The 22,168-nt window shown below is 44.0% G+C and overlaps 1 protein-coding gene across 1 annotated transcript in view; it reads left to right on the forward strand.

Annotated features, from left to right (window-relative positions):
- Positions 1-22,168, forward strand: part of Ephb1 (EPH receptor B1) — a 300,214-nt gene that overhangs the window by 14,731 nt on the left and 263,315 nt on the right. Inside the window, exon 2 of the mRNA XM_019207667.2 lies at positions 15,253-15,934. Within this exon, the coding sequence (XP_019063212.1) occupies positions 15,253-15,934 (682 nt within the window). The remainder of the gene's footprint in view (positions 1-15,252; positions 15,935-22,168) is intronic.

The raw sequence follows: 22,168 nt of genomic DNA on the forward strand, positions 1-22,168 counted from the left end.
TATCCAGTCATTTAGGCAACTTTTATTAGCATCAAGACAAAGGCTGCTTCCTTAAGGTCAATTTTAAATTCACTAATTATTTGAAACTCATAGATCTTCCTATTAGCCACAATCTGCATAGTAAAGGCACCTTTACTGACTTCCTCTGTGCCCATATGAAGGAAGGGAAAGGTTGACCAAAATAGTTCCATATTCTAGTTAGCATGTAAAGACAAATGCAAGTTACTGATTGTTATTTTCCTCAAGTGTAAGACAAAACAGTTGTTGCAAATTGCCTCAGCCTGACTTTTCTGGAAAGAGGAGCAGTCTGACTACAAGGGATTCTCAAATGAGCTCCCACCAAATTGGAGAAAAGTTAAGGGGGAGTTTCTAACTCACTAGCAGAGAGAAGAAGCCCAAATAAAGCTCAAGCTCATTAAACATCCAGAAAAATCGCCATATAGCATTTTATAAGTCCACAGTCAATGTTTGAAAGTCCATAACCTATCAGAAAAGGCATTTTTCTCACCCATACACATAAATGATGAAGACCATGCCTAGGAGGTGGGCATAGAGGGTTTAGGTAGTTTTTAATCTATGAAAGACTCGTTTTTTATATTTGTCTAGAGGTCCGTCTTGCTAGTAGTAGAGAAAACAGTCCAAACCTGTAGCTCAACTCTTTCTGTTATTGTTTTTTATACCAGGGGTCGAACTTCGTACCTTAAGTTTGTAAGTCAGACTATGGAACCACTGAACTAAATCCCAGGCCCCTGTAGCTCAACTCTTAATGGAGGTTTAAGAAAGGGCTCGGGCAACATCGTTTCAGATCACTCTGAGACAGAGGATACCTGATGATCACTGACAGAGTTCCCCTTTCACCTCACAGAGGAGTCCAGATGGGACAAGATGTGGAGATTTTCTGCTGATTACTCAGATGGGCTGTTGGGAGCTAGTTTCTTCTGAGGGACCTTTGGGTATCTCCAGAGAGTAGCTGTGGCCATGATCCCTCAGGTGTCACCTCAGTTTCCACTAGTACCATGCAATCAGAGATATGTCTCTGAAAGGAACGCAATTGCCTATCTGGTCAGTGTTCTACCCACCATTGGCATCAGTGGGAGTGCGGATTCGCCAGAGGGCAACTGGAGAAACCTGTCCTCTGCTTTAAGAGTGGCAGCTGCCCTAAAGGCAATTACTAGTTGGCAGAGTAACCACCATTTCTTTACAGTTCTATAAGGGACAGCTGGAAACCTGAACTGCCTTTATCTGAGATGATTTCGTAAGACATCCATTTTATAGCATTTTGAAGCAACTAAGTACAAATGCAACACATACAAAACAAGAATAAAACATAATTTTAGCAAAACACAATGCATAAGAGAAACAAGAAATTTGCAAACATTTAAAACACACAACTTAAAATTAAGACACTTTTGAAATAAAAGCTGAAACAAAGGCCAGAATTTATGAAACAAAAACCAGAATCTATGAAACAAATGAGAGCCTCTGAAACAAGTGAAGCAAAAAGATCAAAGTTAGAACCTATGAAAGAAAATTCTTACCTCCAACTAGTAATCTCAGTAGAAGAACTCCAAAATGATATAGGGGGAAGAGATTTAACTCCCAAACTTGCTAGATATCCAAAATGCGAGTCCGTGTTCTCTAAAATCAAAGAATGAATTCTAGGAACAATGGAGGTTGAGAGTAGGAAAAATTTATTGAGGGTGAAAGAAAGCTTCAGTCTAAGAGAGACAGAAGGGGGTCCAGAAAGTGGGTTGCCCATCCCTATAAGTTTTTAAAGAGATCTTATCAGAAAGATGAATTTGTCACTGTTGCAGTGTCAACAGCAGCAGCAGCTCTCATAATGGCTGAGGACCCCACTCCAGTCTGGGTTTGGTACAAAATGCTGCTGCCTGGTGGAGGTTACAGTGGCCTGGATGGTATGGGCCAGATGATGCCTTCCCAAGGCATAAACCTGCAGTGGTTTTTCCCAGTGTGCTGCCTGACCCCTTGGTGTGAGATGTGTCAGTCTGCAAGCAGATGTATACATACCATCTGGATCTCAAGTCAGCTCTCCTTCTAGTAATGTGGTTCTCAGAGATGTGGGGTCTCTGGGCACTGAGGTGGGCTCCCTTTGTGGCCCACAGTGGGCAGAACTGATGTATGCTCAGATGGCATTCACAGGGTGGGCATGCTGGAGGGAAGGCCATGGCTAGCACCCCAATTATACACATGTGCACACTCATGAACACACTTATCAATGCATGAGGGCAGAAGCACAAGAGCAGACAACCAGTCAGGTACGAGAGTTGTAGATCATACAAATTGTGGAGAGAAAACCTAGACCTTCAAGGAAAAATGGCTGCCTAAGCTCTGAGAGAGTCTAACCAGGTGTCTCTTCAGGGGTGGGGTTCCATGCTCTCTGACTCCCTAGAGGCTCTGACTTGGATTTAGGTACCTCACAGGCTTAAATCAAGTGTAGACCTCACCACTACTTCATGAAGTAGGTCTCATTGATTTCCTAGTGCTGTAGCAAAGAAACTGAGACACAGTGAGGTTAAAAATTTATCCATGGTCACATGGTGTGGTCTAGCTGAGAAGTTAACTCAGCCCATGTGCCAGGCTTGCCATAATCTGATTTCTAGGTCAGGCGGTGCTGCAGCAGCGCTTCTTACCCTCAAGCTTTGAAAGAACAAATGAGTCCTTTTAAGATTAGGTGTGCTTGTGTGAAGCCCTTTCCTCCATCTACATGCAGATTTCTTGCAGTTCCCCACCATCACAGTTTCCAGTGGGTTTTGTGGAGCTTTGTGGTCTTAGAGTTGGCACGGGGAATCGCTGTACATCAATTTTCCTATTCTGGTTGTATGTTTCCTGAGGAATATGTCCTTGCTGCCACTCTGTAGTTGAGGGAATTCATAGTTTTGGGCCACTGCAAACTGGAAGCCCCTTCTAGGTTCCCTGTTTGCAGAAGCAATGTCCCATCTCATTTCAGCTACCCTTCTCTTCAGCACACCACATGGATGATGGAAACCAATGGGGTGCCAATTGTATCCTCCCAACCCCACACATCTGGGAGGCAAATTAAGCATATTGGGAGGTGAGCTGGTGCTCAAGCCCTCAGGGGAGCCATTGAGTAAATGCCGCCTTGGTTGGTTGGTGTACTAAGTGATAGATCCCTCTGGGCTTGTAGGAGTTTATGCCCCATGGACAGCATTTTACATTTTAATTAGCCCTCTAGCTTGTCTAATATCTGAGCTCTTTCAGGCTTAGTATACTGTCTACATTGGAACTTAGTCCAGTCTGGCTAGGAAGGCTTGGTGGTGGTGGTTCCAGCCCAGCCCTGAACCATCTGCTGGCCTATAGAATCTTTGGCTTCCTGTGGCCTTTGTAAAGCTGAGTGCTGCCTGGGCTCCAAGGAGATTCTTGTTCAGAGGGGCTGATTGAACAATGCCAACAAAGTTCCATTATGGTCCCTCAGGGCATGGTGGCAACAACTGTTTGTGAAATAGCAGCTTCCCCAACAGCAGTTTATGCCCAAATGCAAACTGCAAGATGGATGGGCCCAAAGCCTATGAGTTGTGACCAATTTTGGCTCCTGTGGTTTGAGCTGGTGGCTAACAGTGGTTCAGGAATTGCCTGGAAGAGTGTGCATGCTGATGCAGGTCCAGAGGAAGCCAGGGAAATCCCCAAAGGAGTAGGGAAGGGGCTGCTGTTTCTCCTTCCAGATTGGTAAGGAGGAATTTGGCCCTTTAGTCCCTGCATTCTGCTGAGCACAGGGAAGAATTATTTATCTAGGATGGAGATGATTTCGCCAACCTGATGACTCAGCTGAAGATGGAACCTGAGTTAAGATAGTAATGAGGCAATCATAATAGTAATGCTAGTAATTGGCACTCAGTGAATGCTAGTTAGCTGCAGGCACAGAGCTAGATGACTTACTTCCGTGATCTTTCAGACCCACTACGCCCAGCAAGGTAAATAATACTTTGCAGATTAGCAAACTAAAGCTCAGATGGTCACAGAAGTTTAGATAGCAGAGCTGAGATCCTCCTGTCCCCAGTCACCTCTCCAGCCTTCTGTTCTTCCACCTTTCCTCACTCTTTACTCTTGTGGCCATATTAGTCTCCTGGCTTTCTCAGCAGCATGAGGGGAGCACTCCTACTCTGGGGAGCTGGTTCCTGTTCCCTCTGCCTAGAATGTGCCTCTTTTCCTCTTGTCTGGCTGGTGTGTCATTCTGATCTCTGTTGGGGGAGGGCCTTCTCCAAACAGCCCACTACCAGCTGCCACTCTCTTTCTCCTTCCCTGCTCCCTAAGAGTATTTAATGCTAACTAATTTCGTATTTTTCATTTGTTTACTTATTCACCCTTTGGTTCACTCTGTTAGTTTATAAAGTCCATACAGACAGAGATTTTGACTCTTACTGCTATATCACCAACATCTAGAACCCTGCTTGGGAATGTAGTAGATACTGTCAGCTACTTATTTAAAAAATGAGTGACCTGGGCTTGAAACATCAGAGAAGCTAGGATCTTTTTAGGCTGACTGAAAGCCTATTTCAATAATTTCTGCACCTGCCTTAAATCAAGACTGTTGGAAGAGGTGGATCTTCTCAGCCAAGCCTTACAGGCAACTTTGTTGTGGAGCTTATTATGAGGCAATATTGTCCCAGCCATGGGGCTTTCTGGGAGAGGTGAGATACTGTAGCTGTCCAGAGAGAGACAAGCTATTGAAAATCTTTCCAGAACTCTGGGATTGTGCTTGGAACCATCTCAAAGGGACAGAGGGAATCAGCCTCAATCTTGATTCATGCTATATTAGCTATTTACTTTGGACCAATACATATTATTTCTTAGCTTTCTCATCCATCTTTTTCATCAAAATTGGCTCCAAAATGATCTTTGACTATTTTTTTTTGTTTTTTCATTTCTTTGATTGTATTTTGTTACTACATTTTGCAGTGCATAATGATTACATTCATTGTAAAGAGTTGGTACATGTACATATAACACATCATAATTCTTTTTATGTCACCTTCCCCTTCCATCTTCCTTCTCCCTCCATCTCATGATTCCCTTCCTATTTGCAAAAGATCTGTCTCCTTGTTTCCCAATATCTTTTATTTTGCTCGTTGCTTTATATGTGCTTTGGGTTTCTCATAGAAGAGAAGCCATGTAATATGTAACTTGTGTGTCTGATTTATTTCACTTATCATTGTGATCTCAGGGTTTATCTGTTGCCTACAAATCACTATTTCTGATTCAAATCCATCCTTGAGTTTCTAGAGGTTATTCAGTTTTTTTTTTTTGTTTGTTTGTTTGTTTTTGGTATCGGGGATCAAGCTTGGGCATTGCTCTTGCGAGGCAGGTGGTGGAACCACTAAGCTAAATCCCCGGACCTAGAGGATATTCTAAAAAGCAGTTTAGATGGACTGTTGGGTAGAACTGATGATAATGGCTTTGAAGGGGGAACACTTCATACAGATAAATGAGTTTTGGTAGCATGATTTACATACATGTACACACACACACACACTCACGCACACACACACACACTGAGAAGTACATAATCAGTTCAGTCAATATTCACTGTCCAAATACCAGCATACACTCGGAGCCACTCCAGAGCATAGGATTTATGAATTCTGACTTCTGATAAACAAATCTAACTAACCTAGTACTTGGAAGGGTCTAGAGGCATCTTTCTTGTATATCAGAGCCCTGATCTGAAAGCCTAATGGATGTCATTGTTTTCTTTATTAGGTTTATGTCAAGAACCTCTGGAGGTCTACTTGCATCAATAATAGTGACCTTCCAAAGGCTGTTTATACTCTGTGGGGTTGTAGAAAGTTAATTTGTTTCTTCTTTTCCCAGGGACAGGCTCATCTGGTGGTACCTGTGCTAAGTCTTCAGTGAAGGACCAGGGCTGAGGAGGGTGAGAAGTTAAGGAACAGAGCAGGAACATTTCCTCAATTGCCCATCTTTTTTTTAAGGGCTAGGCACTGGGACTATAGGGAGGTATGCAACACTCTCCCAGCCCCTTAGGGACATATCCATGGGGGAGATGGATTCATAGTTTCCAAAGTTCATAGGAGCAGGGGACTTAAGGAGAAGGACTCAGAGAGAAGAGAGTGGTCAGTGGGGAAAGGTGCAGGGAAGGGAAGGCTGGATAGATATCATGGAGGAGATGGGATGTGGGAAGCAAAAAAGAATGAAAGGGAAAAGGCAGAGTCCAAAGAGTTTTCTAGGAATTTGGCATGGAAGGCTGCGTAGTTGAGGTACCATCTTCAGACAGAGGACTGCAGAAAGCAAGGTAGTGATTCCAGGTGTTTGTCAGAAGAGTCCATACATTTCTGGGCACTGTGGAGGTATCAGTTTAGTGATGTCTTCCATGATAGTTGAAACCTCGTGTGTGGATGAGATCACTCAGGACAAAAAGTGAGATGAAAATAAAGAGAGCCTGGAGAAACTTGTGATTACATTGGTCCCAGATCTTGCTGGATAAAATGCTGTTGCATAGGACTAGCATTGTGAAGCTAAATGAGTGGAATGATTTTGCTAGTGAAATGAACTAATAAATTAGTCAAAACATAATTCCCTGTCCTCAAGGAGCTCACAGCCTTGTAGCAGAAACCAGTGTTGTATATATGCAGCAATTAGAGAGTAGTTCCAAACACTGTATTATCAAATGCTAAATTGTGTGGAATAAACTCAATCATGCTTGAAGCATTCAGAAAAATAGGAACTGAATATAGTTGGAGAAGTCATCATGGGCTCTCATGGAAGAACTAAGACTCATCTCTGTGGGGGAGAACGCAGAAAAGAGAACTCAGCCTTGCTTCAGATTAACCGTTTGACTTCAGGCCAACTATTGAATGTTTCTGGACCATAATTTGCCCATTTGTCAACAAAAGGGTGGCTTCCAGCCATGTCTGCTATTTTTTGACTCTGTGTTTTGGAGAAGATCAGAAGGGAGAAGAGTGGAGTAAGAGAAGGGCATTAGGGTCAGTCAGCAACAGTACCATCAAGGCATAGAATGGGCATGGTCTTGGTGTCTAGTGTGACAGGAAATGGTGCTGATTTGGGCTTTTGACATCTCTTGGCCTAGTTGTCACAATATTCACACTGGAAAACAAGCCTAGTATTAGTTCAGACATGAGGTACTATAATGCTAGCCCTAGTATAGTGGCCATGGGAATGTAAGAGAGGCCATATAGGAGAAATATTGTTCTGAAAGAAATGACCAACTGTGGATGGATTTGTGTGCTGAACTCAGAGGACATTTTTGGCCTTATGACTCATTTGACTGAACTTCATGTTGGAATGTGAAGTAATCTTAGGATGGAGTCCTGGCTTGTGATTCCAGTACTGTCTTTGGGCCATTTTCCATATGCTCCCAGACCCTCAGCCTCACTGGAGGGATGCTTCCTTGGCCTCCTGTCCTCTGTCTTTGCCTCAGCTTGGTCAGCATTTGTTCAACCACAAGTGAATTTGATTAAATGAATAATTGGTGCTTGGTTTATAGAGGTAAAAGGGTAAGAAGGACATCCTTGGTGCAGGGGTTTGGAGGAACAAGGGCATCATGTTGCCATGGGCATGCTGTTTATGGATAATAGAGGCTAAGACAACATTGTTGGAGTATTGAGGTATGGGCGAAGGACCCGGTAACAATATTTTTTAAAATCTGTATTGACATATTATTTATATATCATAACTGTACTCACCTTAAGAAAATAATTCAATTGTTTTAGTAAGCTTACAAAATTTGTAATCATTACCACAATCCCACTTCAAAATATTTCTACCAACCCAGCATAAAAATACTCAGTAGGGCTTGGTGGTGCATTCTGTCACTCTGGTTGGCTGAAGTAGGAGAGTAAGCACCTGGGCAATTTAGAAACTTCGTGAGACTCTGTCTCAAAAAAAAAAAAAAAAGAACTGAGACCATGAGAAGCTCAGTTTGAAAAAGCTGAGTTCAATTTCTAATGCCCCAAAACAAAACAACAACAAAAACAAACCCAGATTCTTCATACTCATTTGCAATGATTACTCATTCCCAGGCCCAGCCAAACATTGGTATGCCTTTCTGTCTGTAGATCTGCCTGTTTTAAACATTTCACACATATGGAATCATGCGATCTGAGGTCTTTTGGGACACATAGCTTCCTTCACATAGCGTAGTGTTTTATAGGTTCGTCTATACTGAAGTATAATGTAGTATATGTCAGTAGTCCATCTTTTTTAGTTCCAATACTGTTCCATCGTGTGGGCTCATCATGTTTTATTTGTACATTCATTCACCAATTCATGGAAAAACAAAGCTTCTTATGCCTTTATACTGAGTCCAGTTAAGAGCTCCACTAAGGGAGATCACAGTCAAATTGGCATATTATTGAATAGAAAGCTTCCTCACAAATGAAGATATATAACACTGTCCCAGATCTTACGTTCTTTTAGTAAAATTAGTTCAGACTCTAAACTCTCTATCCCGTGGTTTGATGAGTATTTCAGTCTCAATTAATTTTTTTTTCTTTCTACCATGACTATCTAAAGCTCCTAGAGGTTCCCCTTGGGGCAGATTCTGAGAAGACGGCTTCACTGACCATAATAAGCTCATATCTCTGGTCCAGCCACCTGCAGGTTCCCTGGGCATCCATAAAGCTTTGCCATGACTACAGTTAAGTGTTAGTGGCTGCATTTAATAACTTTGTACATATGTAGTTTCAAGTCTATGAAGCTCTATCTGAGGGATTATCCTTTGAGCGGAATTGCTGGGTCGAAGGGTGCATACAGTTGTCATTTTGATAAGTAAAACTAGAATTTGTATAGAAGTTGTACCAGTTTGCCCTTAATTTGGCTGTGTACCAGAATTAATGTCTTCCATGGGCTCTTTTAAGTAGTATTATCAAACTATTGTTCACTGATGAAGAAAAGTATCCAAACATAGCTCGTTATCATTTTTGTAATAGCGAGTGACATTTGGCATCATCTCGTATATTTAAGAGCTATGTCCTTTTTAGTGAAGAGTTTGTTGATATCCTTGCTCATTTTTCTATTTTATTGCTAATGTGTAATATTTTTTACAAGTTGCGAATATTTTTATCATATTTTCTTTCTCTCTCCTTTCCGTCCTTCCTCCCTCCCTGCTTCCTTCTTTCCTTCCTTTCTCTTGCTCTTTCTTTCTTTCTTTCTTTCTTTCTTTCTTTCTTTCTTTCTTTCTTTCTTTCTTTCTTTCTCTCTTTCTCTTTCTCTCTCTCTTTCTTTCTTTCTTCTTCCTTCCTCTCCATTTCCCTTCCCCTCTCCTCTTCTCCCTTTCCATTCCCCTTTCCTTTTCCTTTCCTTTCTTCTTCCTTTCCATTCCCTTCTCTCCCCTTGCCTTGCCTTGCTCTGCCCTGCCCTGCCCTGCCCTGCTCTGCCCTGTCCTGTCCTTGCCTGTCCTGTTCTGCCTTTTCTTCTCTTTTTTCTTTCTGTGGTACTGGGGCTAGAACCCAGGGCCTCTGTATGCTAGTTAAGTACTATATCACTGAATTATAGCCCCAGCCCTTTATAAAAATTTTATTTTGAGATGGTCTCACTAAATTGAGACTGGTTTCAAATTTGAGATCCTCCTGCCTCAGCTTCTGGAGGGAGCTGTAATGGGCCACTGTACCCAGTCTTTTCTTTTGATTGTATTTATACTGTTCATGCTATGATCATAGAAAAGCAGAAAATTGGTGGCCTACCTTGCAAGCGCAAGGACCCGAGTTCAATCCCCAGTACCAAAAAAAAAAGAAAAAAAAGAAAAACAAAATCGATGAAGCTGAATTTATCAGTTTATGGCTTCTGAGTTTTACGTCAGAATTAGTATACAGAAATTGTTTCTTTGATTTCTTTGTACTTTTATGGTTTCATTTTTAATATTTAAATCTTTGATTCACTGGGAATTTATCTGGAGTAAGGTATGAGGTATTGATAAGTTATACTTTCTTGATGATTACTTACCCATCAGAGCAATTTTTAAAAAATAATTCACCTTTTTCTCACTAATTTGAGTTTAGGCCAACATTTTAAATGTTGAGAGAGGCTTCTGCATTGCTACCAAAAAAAAAATGTGAGTTTACACTTTCACCCAAAGCTTGGGCAGCAGTTACTTTTTCCCTACTTTCTCACGAAGAGCTGGCATTTTAGCTTTTTAATTTTTTGCTCATCTGATAAGAAAACCTTGTTATCTTGCTGTTGTTTTAATGGGAGGAGTTGATTGCAGGAAGGCTCGCAAGAGGAAATGTCTCAGATGCTTAGAGGCAGAGGATGAGAAGTGGTTCCTGAACAGAGACCTTTAGAAAAATGGCTTTAGGCTGGGCAGTGGCAAGACATGGAAGAGACTGGAGCCAGCACAGGCTGGGGTAAAAGAATTTGCTTCAGAAGAGGAAATTGTACACTTATGGGCAGACTCTCCGAAACTACAAAATCCCTGTTTTTTGAAGGAAGGAGTAAGAGCAGAGGTGTGGAACCAGCTTTCCCAGTGATCTGGAAGGGGAGGCAGGACTGATGCATGAAAGAGTGCTCAGAGGACACATGGCCCCTTGGATTTGATCTGTTTCCCCCATAGCCTCAGTTAGAGTCTAGAGAGTCTCTCCCATAATTTCTTTTCTGTTTCCATGAATTTTATCCATCACACTCTAGCCTGAATGACTGTGGTGACCTCCAGCTGTCCCATTCATGAACTCAAGCGGCCTAGGCCGGTCTTTATACTGCATCACACATCTTTTTAAAACTCAGTTCACATCCCCTGAGTTTTTCTTCCCTAAAACTTACTGATGACTTCTAGTTACACTTGGGTTGAAATTCAAAATTCTCAGAAGTCCAAAGTATAAATAATTCAAAGAGCACCATAGAAAATAGACAATAGGAAACAGGGAGGCACAACTTTTGGAAAAGGAAATGGGGCCAAAAGATAAAGAGAGGCAGTAGGAAAGGAAGAAAAAGGGGTTAAGAATTGAGATGTGTTATGTACCTGTACCAATTCCCACAATGAATGTAATCATTATGTACTACACACATGTACGAATAAAATGTTTAAAGAAATTCAGAATTCTCAATTGGATCTACCCTCTCCTCAGTTTTATTCCTGCCACCTCCAGCTTTTTATGACACTCCGTCACACATTTCTCAATGACACATGTTCTTTCCCCCACCACATGGCCTATCTGAACATGGATACTCTGTCCCCAGCAGACACACACTTTCCCAGTCTTACTTTTCTCTATCCATTTCAGCTTGGAGGGTCTAGCCCGATACCCTCTTTGGATACCCGCCACCCTCGCTCAGCACCTGGTAATTTCCCTTCGCAGCATTTAGTATAATTGTAGTTATTTAGTTATTTTAATAATCATTTCTAACTTCTGTTCCTCTCCCTCGATTGTAAGCTTCAGACCTCTGTATCCCCAGTGGCTAATGAAATGCCTGGCATAAAACTGGCACTCGATAAACATTTGTTCATTAATGAATGAATGAGATACAACTGTAAAGCAATGAGACTGATTCCAAGCATCATAAACAAATAACAATGTTTGTCCCTCCCTGCTGGGAATGTCAGCCCACCCTCATCTTCATTAACCAAAATCTTCTCTTTCTTGGAGGCCTCCCCTCATTCTAATTGCTACTTATTCTGGAAAGCATTTATCCCTCCTCTAGCCCATTCTGGTCACTTAATTCTCCAACCCCTGTAGTCCCAACTGACAGGAGAAGAATGAAAGAGGGAAAGAAATTATTGTGAGACTCCATCATGGCCTTTTCCCAAACAATAGGTAGCTATTTTCCTTTCTCTCATTTCTCTCTACTCTTTCTCTTTGAATATACAGCTATATTGCTGCTAATTTGCTTTGATCTCTCCCTAAGGAGCTGTCAGGGAATCAATTAGATCTGTAGAATTTTACAACTCGGGGTCACCCAGTATGATTCCTCATTTTACAGATGAGAAAACTGAGGCCCACAAAGGTTAATGTTTGAAACAATTACCTCTGATGGGTCTTGTAATACCAATCAGTGTCATTTCCTAAGATAAATGTTCTCACTACCCTAGCTCCACACAAGTAGAAATCCTCATTCTCTTTATTTAAAGACCTGCTAGTGGTGATGGTCTCAGAGCTAAGGTGAACCTGGCAGATGGGCTTCCTGTCCTTTTCCCATCACACAGCTGCATTAATCTTGGGTGGCACAAAGACTCTGGCGAAGACCAGGTCCCCACGGTAAATGGGGCCACAGGCTTAACTTATGCATTCATAAAAGAGGCCCCAAATTTGTGCTGAGACCAGGTGGAATCATGGATTGTGAGACCTGCTGTATTTAAACGATGCAAAACAGTAAAGGAAAGGAATTTTCCCCTCAAAAAGTCACATAAGGTAGCCTGGGAAAATATTTCAAGACAGCCCTGGAAAGGGAGGAAGTTCTGAAAATTTGATCTAAAACACTGTCAGAAACTCCTTTTCTCTAATGTATTTGCTTTCTGGTTCCAAAAAGCATACAAGCAGAAAAATGACTTTAACAAACACATTTAAATAGAACAGAACATGGTTTTCAAGAAGGAAGAAAAAGTGGTAATTCTACATGAAGAGAATCAATAAGAAATTAAGCAAAGGCCAGGTGAGAGGTTTGACAGTGTGAATTTATACTCTGCATGAGCTGTGGACTTGAGCACTGTCTCAGCTGGTGGCCCTGTCACAAGCCTAGGAACAGGCACATCCACATGCACACTGATACCCCACTCAGATGCAGCAATGGGATACTGAATGCTGGTGACACGCTGCAGCCCTCAAGGGGAGGGGGAAACACCCTGTAGTCCTAGTGCACACAGGGCAGGGTGTGATTACAGAGGAGCCCAAAGCACCTGCCGAGGTGGTGGTATATCCAGGCTGGGCTGGGGAGCATGAGCTACTGGGGGCTGGGAGCTTTTCCAGAACTGGAATAACTTAGGCAAAGAATGAAAAGTACCCTAGGTAGAAAGTATAGTATGAGAACTTGCACCTGCTTGGAGTGGGAAACATCGAGTAGTGGGCTTGGGAACATTCAAGTTTTTGACGTTAAAGAAAGTAAAGGTGATGCAGGGAGAGGTGCTGGGGGATCCAAATTGGTGGTTGGGAGCCAGTGATCGTTAAGGTACTAAGTAAACCTGATGGATGGCTTAAGACTTTATCTAGGGCAGTGAATCAGGTTTGCCTCTTCGTCCTCAAACTGGTGCAAGGATATTGAAAGAAACTGACCAAGAACTTTGGACGGGGAGGGAACTGGCATTCTGGGATGGTTGTGAGGGGCCGAGAACTAGCAGGCCCTGGATAGTCTGCAGCCCAGGTGCCTCCACATAGCAATGACAATAGGCCTAGGTGAAGGTAAGCTTTCCATTTGCCCATTTTTTGCCCTTGCCACTATGTCTGTTTTTTTGTTTTTGTTTTTGTTTTTGTTTGTTTGTTTGTTTGTTTTGATACCATGGCACAATTTTGAAGGAAAGCCTTGCCTTTATCCTTTCACCTTCACAGGGAGTTTAACCCCTTGCAAGACTCAACTGAACATACTTCTTAGCACACATAATTGGCTTTTAGATCTGTGAATGAAGGTTATAATTTATATATTTCAGTTCTACACTATACGTAATATGCAGTTGACATAATATTTAAAGAAATGGGTATGATTTCGTTACCTTCATCACAACTGCCACGTAGTCAAGGATCTTAACCCACTTTTCTCTTTTTACTTTAGTCAGTTTAATTTTTTTCTTCTCTGTTATTTATTGTAGGCAAGCAGAGTATGACTTTAACTTATACCTAGGAGTATCCTCAGTTCTTGAAATCGAGGTTCAGATGTGAGCAGGTGTTTGCTCAGCCTCTTCTCTTGCAGTGGAAGGAAAAAAGAATCACCCGGTATCTCTTCTTTGACTTCTGCCTTTACAGACCCCCTCCCATTTCCTGTTACTGGAAGAATCTTCTAGAAGTTCTTAGATTGTTATAAGTACTTCTTTCTAGTTTCTCTCCTATACACCTCCTCTTATAGCCATGTGACCACGGGGGAATTGCATGTCTTTCCATTTGTAAATTGGGAATAATAGTACCTAGTTGTTGAGAATACTGAGAGACATCTAATGTGTTATTCTCTCCTTCCAGTCTACAGGAACGCTAAAAATGTGGACTCTCATTTCCCATGTGAAACATGACTATTTCCTCCTTACTGAGAAGTGGTTCTTTTTCCCCCTAGTAACACCCTCCATCCTGTTTTGCTTGAAATTTGCCCACAGGGGAGTTTAATTGGATTTATTAAGGGTCTCTCTTACATGGTCTAGCTTTCTTAAGGAGACAGTATTACAAAACAATAGTATATGAGAATCTAAGTTTGTTGAGAACCCCTGAAAATCTTTGTATGTGGGTGCTTTTCAGAAATAGAAAGGAGTTTTACCAAAACACAGATATTCCTAGTTTAATGACCTACTTATTTAACAACTATTTAGACTTACAATTGATCACACTAATTGGATTTATGACCTTCATTTGGACTTATGATGCAGGAAGGTGAACAGCAGTGCAGCCCTATGGTGGCTTCTTGTACAGTATAGTACTATAATGTTTGCTGATTGTACCGTACAGTACACTACTATAGTTTTTATGTTCTGTTATACAGTACAGTACTGAATGTAAGAGTTATGCAAATAAAAGCAAAGTCATCAAGTTGGAGTTTCCTTTGACCATTTCTTTGTTCTGAACATTGTAACATACATACCATATGCAATTCCTAATTTAGCCACCAGTTCACTTAATGACTTAGTCAGAAGACCAGGACTCAGTTGTTAGACAAGGAATGTCTGTAAAGAAATTAGGTTCAGAGACAGTAATTTCCAATGTGGGGTGTCATGTAATTGTACCTCTAATCCCCAGAGCATCTGTTTAGAGTAGAGACTGTGGCAGTGAGGAAGGAAGTCCCTGCCATCAGACGGGGCTAGAAACTTCAGGCTGTCCCCATGGACGTAGCGAGCCAACATCACAGCATGAAAATTGTGGGATAAACGAGGAAATGCTTTCTGGAATGAAGTCTGTTGTATTTGGGGATGGGCTGCAGAGCACTATCATATCTATTTATAAGGAGATCTTGAAAATGAAGTTCACATTAGATGCGTTCATTTCTCAAGTCCAGCAGTAGGACTGGTGAGCTCTTAAGGCTCCTTCCTATCCAAGAGTGCTCTCTGTTCTGTTTCTTTTTGTCTTCTCACTCTCTATTTTCTGTTTTTACATGTGTGTGCCTGTGGCCTGCTTGGTCCAGTGGGAAGAAGTCAGTGGCTATGATGAAAACCTGAACACTATCCGCACCTACCAGGTGTGCAATGTCTTCGAGCCCAACCAGAACAACTGGCTGCTTACCACTTTCATCAACCGGCGGGGGGCCCATCGCATCTACACAGAGATGCGCTTCACTGTGAGAGACTGCAGCAGCCTTCCCAATGTCCCTGGCTCGTGCAAGGAGACCTTCAACTTGTACTACTATGAGACTGACTCTGTCATTGCCACCAAGAAGTCAGCTTTCTGGTCTGAAGCCCCCTACCTCAAAGTAGACACCATTGCTGCAGACGAGAGTTTCTCCCAGGTGGACTTTGGGGGAAGGTTGATGAAAGTCAACACAGAAGTCAGGAGCTTTGGGCCTCTTACTCGAAATGGGTTTTACCTCGCCTTCCAGGATTATGGAGCCTGTATGTCTCTCCTTTCCGTCCGTGTCTTCTTCAAAAAGTGTCCCAGCATTGTGCAAAATTTTGCAGTGTTCCCAGAAACCATGACAGGGGCAGAGAGCACATCTCTGGTGATTGCTCGGGGCACATGCATCCCCAATGCAGAGGAAGTCGATGTGCCCATCAAACTCTACTGCAACGGGGATGGGGAGTGGATGGTGCCCATTGGGCGCTGCACCTGCAAGCCTGGCTATGAGCCCGAGAACAGCGTGGCCTGCAAGGGTAAGCTGGGCCCACTGAGGCCTCTGCTCCTACCCATCTGGGGGGGATCATGTTTGTAAGATTGCCCTACCTCCAGCTCTGGGTCACTCAGGAATAGAAAGAGCCTATTGGCTTATTGTAAAGCTCAGAAGAACCTCCATCTCCAATGCTAGGACTTATGATTATCCATTTGTGTTCAACCAAATTGTCTGTATTCTTGCTTATTAGCAAGAAACAGGAACTTCTGAACAGTGGAAAATAGTTTAATAACACTTTGCTTATATTTAGTTTGGCAACATACACACATTCTCTATGACACACACACACACACACACACACACACACACACACACACACAGCCCACACACCTGCATCCCTGCATCAAACTCCAAGCTCTGGGGGCATGGAATATTTGGGTTGTCATGGGCAATTCACTCAAGGGTAATTGAGAAGTGACTGAATTTGGAAAATATTTTAGTTCATTTCATTCCAGCTCCCACAGTATTGAACTTGGTACTGAACCCAGGTAGCTCATTAACTCACAGCCCTCTGGCTTGGCTGTCTTTCTCTGGGGGCTTAGTGCCAGGCCCTGGAAGGAGATGAAGCTATTGGAATGGGAAGGGGCGTATACCATTTGCTGTCTTACCTTTTGCTTCTGAGTGACACAGAGTGAATACAAACTTTGCAGTTTGGGAGTATCAGGATATAATGGATCACATCGGCTCTCCTCAGCCCTAAGAGCCCATATTCAATATGTGGTGATGAATACAGTGACCTGGCTCCAGATTTAGTCTGCTGTGGGAGTAAATGGTAAGGTCTGGAAGCCCCATGGCTTATGTCTTGCCTAAATGCATGAGCACAGGGGAGCCCTGGGTTGGGGAAGAGAAGCTCAAAAGGAGCACCTTGACCCCGGCCATCACTAGATTTGCCTCCAGTCTGTTGGAGATAAAAGGCTGTATTAATCTCTACTCCATTCTAAGCCTGCTATCAGCTGTCTTACTTGATATCACCTCCCACCCCATCTGAGCACGTGATCTGGCTTTGCCTGTTCGCTCACATCCTCCTTACCTTACACCTGCCAGTGAAATGGCCACCCCATGATTGCTAATGCTCATCACTTCTGTGATCCTCTGGATTCAGCTAATTGCCTGTGCTCAGACTTTCTGAGGCCTGCTGGGGCATAGAGTTGTGCCTTTGTTTCTTTATTGGATTCCTTGGTTCTGGTACCCATGATGAATGCCCTGGAAACAGAGGGGAGAGAGTGCCAGATCCAGTGATGAATCACCATAGACAGTTTTACATCCAGCGTAGCCTGGTCCCACAGTGGCTCCTTTTTGTTCTCTCAGTTGGGGGTGGGGCGGGGTGCCCTTTTTGGCATTCTTCAGGGTCTGATTGGGGACCCAGGCACCAGGCAGAGTTCTTAAAGGCACAGGTGCAGCAGCTGCCGGCACACTTGCAACCAGCCAGGGATAATTTCTCTGGGCTTCAAAGGACTGCCATACCCCACTTGCTGGCTGGGCCCTCACATTTTTCTCATTATTTCCTCCTGAGCAGAATGGCAGGAACTGGAGCAGGCATTGATTGGTTCTGATTTAATTGGGACTCTGGGAATAAGCTCTCATTTCTTTGGGCTAATTGGAACTTTTCTCTTTTGGGAGGTTCTGCTGTCCATGATATTTGTCAGTTACCTCCTGTGGTTGTCCTGGGAGGGCCTGTGGGGACAAATATGTAAATCCACATTCTTTCCATTCTCCCTGCCCAGCTCAAATCACCTCCCAGGTTTTGGTGGACTTTTCTTGCTCTTCAGCTATTGTGAACCAGCCTGACTTTATAAACTACTTACTGCAAACTCATCACAGGGTGGAGAGAATGGGAAGCCCAGGACACTCTCAGGTTGAGATTTAAGAGGCACAGTCATAGTTTGGTGACATTTGTTATAGATAGAGGTGTCTGTTGGTTATAGAGAGAGGTAAGTCGGGTGACACTATGGATCCTTCTGCTCTGCAGTCTGGCTGAGCTCAGGGCCCTGGAAAGACACTTTAAACTGTGTCTCCCAAATTCTTTGTCCTTGGCTCTGTTGATGTCTGCACTCTGAAAGCTGAACCAGATTTTCATGCTCAGGACTCAGCGGGTCTCTGCAGGAAGGAGGAGGACCTTCATATGTACACAGAGATCTTGGGAGAGAACTCTGCGCACTGTGGTGCGGAATTGGCAGTGCATATGGAGGGATCTTGGTCGGTTTCCCTGGTATACCTTTGAGGTAAGGCACTCCACCCATTTTGTGTGCTCACACTGTGTTGTCTAGTGGGCACTGGGATCTTCACAGTAGTCTGGGTTGGCCACCAAGTACATTTTGTCCTTAGGAAGCCAGGAGCAAGGAGAATGGTACAAGCCAGAGACTTGCAGGTGAGACAAGTGGCTGCTATTTTCAATGCAGCCTGAGAATTGATGTCCCCCCACTTCTTGGTGGGTGAAGCCCATTTGGTTCTGTGCATTTATGTCAAACTATACATTTTCTTTTCTGGGTATTTGCATGTAGGACTTTGCATATATTGAATCTAAAGGGGGGCAGAAACAATAACCTTTCTGTTTCTAGTTACATGTTATTTTAGTTTGATAGTTAGACTATCAAGATGGGAAAGGAACCATATTCTCTTGCTTTCACTTTCCATCTGCTAAACCCATGAATCTGTCAAATTCATGGTGACCATTTGCTGGGCTGTGCAAAGGCACCTGGAGACCAATTAGGCAGCCCAGCCAGCAAAGAGCAATCCTGGCCTGGAGCTGTTCCTATAGCCAGAAGAAGGTTGTGAGAAGAGGGATGGGAGGCCACGCAGCAGGGGGGTTATAGGTTGTGTGCTGACATGTGATTCTCATACTTTTTGAGGCTCTGTGGCCTAAGGCCTGTTCCTGACTCATTTCTTTCTGCACACATGGGCTGGACTCATCAGGCAGAATTACGTGGACCTAGTGGTCCCATCAGTGATCTTGACTTCATCATGTGTTTGTCTCTATAAAATTATTAATTATGAGGAAAATGGCTCATCTACCTCACATCCAGTTTTGTGCTCATGGTAGGGTGGATTAGTGAGAGAGCATGGCTGTTTTTTTACTTTATCCCCCCCCCCTATCCTTCCCTACTGAGGTTGGTGCAAAGTCATTGCTCTCTGTGGACCCTTGCAGCCTACTTTTCCCTTTCCAGACCATCCAAGAGTTGGTGCTTGGCAAGCCTTCTCTGTTCTGCGGAGCTTAAAGTTTTCAACATCTGAGGCTGTACTGCAGGGAGGATGGCAGAACTGGGACAGTCTTGTGGAGATCCTAAGGTCAGGCTCCTTCACTGTCTGCTGGAAGCTTGGGGCTGCAGCATCCCATGTGAGTGTCCATGGCTGCTCTGGGGAGCAGATCCTAGCTGGATGTATGTGTCCATGGGTCTTGGATATATTCCACCCATGAATGTTCATAAAGGGCCTGGGATACAGTCCCCAGAGTCTTCAGAAAAAGTTGCCTTATTAAAAGCTTGCGTCTTCAGCCATGATGGGAACCCTGGAAGTAACAATGTAGACAATGCATTGTCTTGTCCCTGCCCTTGCCTCAAACTGGCCATGGCCCACCACTGCAGAGGGCACACAATGACCCGTAGAGCCTGAGAAGACCAGAGGATAGACTTTGTGACCCGACTGACAGGAAGGCTAAGAAGGGTTCTGGGACAGAGGAAAGAGAAAGAGGGGCAGTGGATTGTTTGGGCATTATAGGAAAGAGCAGTCTTCTCTGCAGCTGGCCAGTACCAGCCACGTCCGAGGGTACCAGAACCCCTAGGAGTGCTGCTGTATCCCACAGGGGCATAGTCTCCTGCCTACACTACTTCCATTTTGGGCCAGGCATGCAAATCAGAGTTGGGGCCGAGAAAACATAAGCCATACTGGAAATCAGTTGGCTTTCTTGGAGGCTCTTAGGTCAGCTACAACTATCCTTCATCCTGGGTTCTGGCAGGCCCTTCACACCCCTACAGAAGAACAGAGCAAGTCCTGATGTTCCTGTCTCCCTGTTCAGAGCTCTTGCACTCCTGCTGTCTGCTAAAGCTGCGAGTCCTGGCTGGCAACCTCTGGCAAGGCCTCGGGAAATATTTCTCCCCAGGCCAAACACTTCCCTGCCGTTCCCGAGAGGCCTCCTTTGCTTTTGTGGCTGTGTCTTCACTCCTCCCCCTCTCAAAGTGGAAACTTATTTCCTTGGTAATTTTCTACCTACATGTAAATTCCTTCATGCCCAGAAACCCAAGGGACATTTTGAACCTTTCAACAGTTTCAGCGCCTTTGTCAACTTGAGCAGCAGAGATGAGCCACTTTATAAGCCTGGGGGGAGTTGAGATGAAAAATCTGCAGAATTCCAAGGTGGAGAAAAATGTGTCCAATTTCAGTCCTCTTGGAAATAGCGGTTTCTAGGGCTTACTTCCATCTTTCTCAGGGTTTCTGGTCCCAGCTCGGGGGCTTCCTGTCTCTCCTTATCCCGAGGTGCTGAAAGACAATGTGTGAAGGAGCATGTGTGTGTGCGTATGCCTGAGTCAGGCCACTGTGCTGGTGGCCAAATTCAAGGGCACCGAGAAGCCCTGCTGCTCTCTCTGGCCCATTACATTTAGCTAGTAAGTCTGTAGCCCAGACGGTCCTTCCCCAAGCCCCAGGAAGACCGGTTCTATGCAGGGTCAGCGGAGGCCAAGGTCATTAACAGCACAGCCCTATCAGATAAGCTTCGTAATAGGATTTTCCAACAGGCTTCTTCATTTAGAAACCTCTTGGGCCTCTTCTGCTCCCATGGTGTCTCTGCCCAGCATCCTCCAGAGAGGAATCAGATATAATTGGCTGGATGTAATGGGCTGTGACACTGGCATGAGCAGCAGCGAATGGAGCTAGAAGGATGCCCATGGACTCCAGCAGGCAGGGCTCTGGAGGTGGTAGAAGATGGCAGATGTGAGGGGCTTTTGAGTTTCAAATCCCTTTCTGCTCTGGGCCACCACTTCTGCCTTTGAAAGACCCCGCTGGTATTGATCAAACAATCTTGACTTTCCCAAATCAGTGCTAGAGCTACTGAGAATGATAGGGCACTATTCCATGGATAAGAACTGTCCTTGGTGGGGTCCACACTGTGTGTGCCTCGAGCTTGTCATGCATGACTTAATTAATGTGCACCATGATATGGATAGTGGAAAGTCACTGGGCCAGGAGTTCCCAGTGCTGCCACTTATGTCATAGTCAGCTATCCATGAAAACCTGTGGGGTCTGAAACTGCTGGAGAGAGCGGTGTGGGTGAGGCTGCATTCTGACCGCTTCATTTATCCACAGAGGGGCCTGACCAGGAAACATTTCTCGGCACCTGTGTGGCAAGCCACAGACAGTTGATGTCAAAGCTGGGATTAGAACTCAAGCCCGGAGAGGCTGCCATCTGCCTCTGTTTCTGAGACTGGTTTTAGTTGAAATTAACTGTCCTTAAAGTATAATGTGTGATTTTAGAAATGTCAGGCTTCTCTCGGCAGAGTTCTCACAAATACTCTCCAGTGACTGTGTTTACCTTTGTTTGTCTTGAGGTCCCCTGGGCCCCTTGCACTTACACATTTCTGTACTGTGTATCAACATGGGACTCTGTTAGCTGTGGTACCTTCTTAGCTTCTCTGGGGGTGCCATCCTCTCTCCAGAGACCTCTGAATGGTAAGTGCTTGCAAGCTTCGCAGGCAATGAACAGTGCTTGAAGGGATCCCCAGATCTCAGGTCTGAGGCTCTGTGTTATAAAAAGGGTGAAAGGAGGTGTTGAGGCCTGGGTGGGACTCTCTAATCACGTTACTTCTGCATTGGTCCGAGAGCTGCATTCCAGCTGTCAGGCTTATAGCCAGACTGTTAGTCCCTGTGTGCTACTGAAACACAATACCACAGGCTGAGTAATTTATAAACAGAAAATTTACACCTGGCAGTTCTGGAGACTGGGAAGTCCAGGATCAAGGGTTGGGCAGGTTCAGTTGTAGGACAAGAGTAGTTAGCATCCTATGGAGGGAGGAACACTGTATTGTCACACAGCAGTAAAGCAAAAGAGCAAGCTCTCTGGAACACTGAAGTCTCTTTTTTAAGGGCCTCAATCCCATTCACCATGTAGGAGCCCTCATGGCCTAATTACTTCTTCAAGGTCTCACATTGGTAACACCTGAATTTTAGAGGCGGCACATTCAAACTACAGTGCTCAGCCTTTACTTTCTGTCCTCATGTCTCTCTGAAG

This window comes from Fukomys damarensis, unplaced genomic scaffold (assembly GCF_012274545.1).
Source record: "Fukomys damarensis isolate Sample0158 unplaced genomic scaffold, DMR_v1.0_HiC HiC_scaffold_37, whole genome shotgun sequence".
NCBI lineage: Eukaryota > Metazoa > Chordata > Mammalia > Rodentia > Bathyergidae > Fukomys > Fukomys damarensis.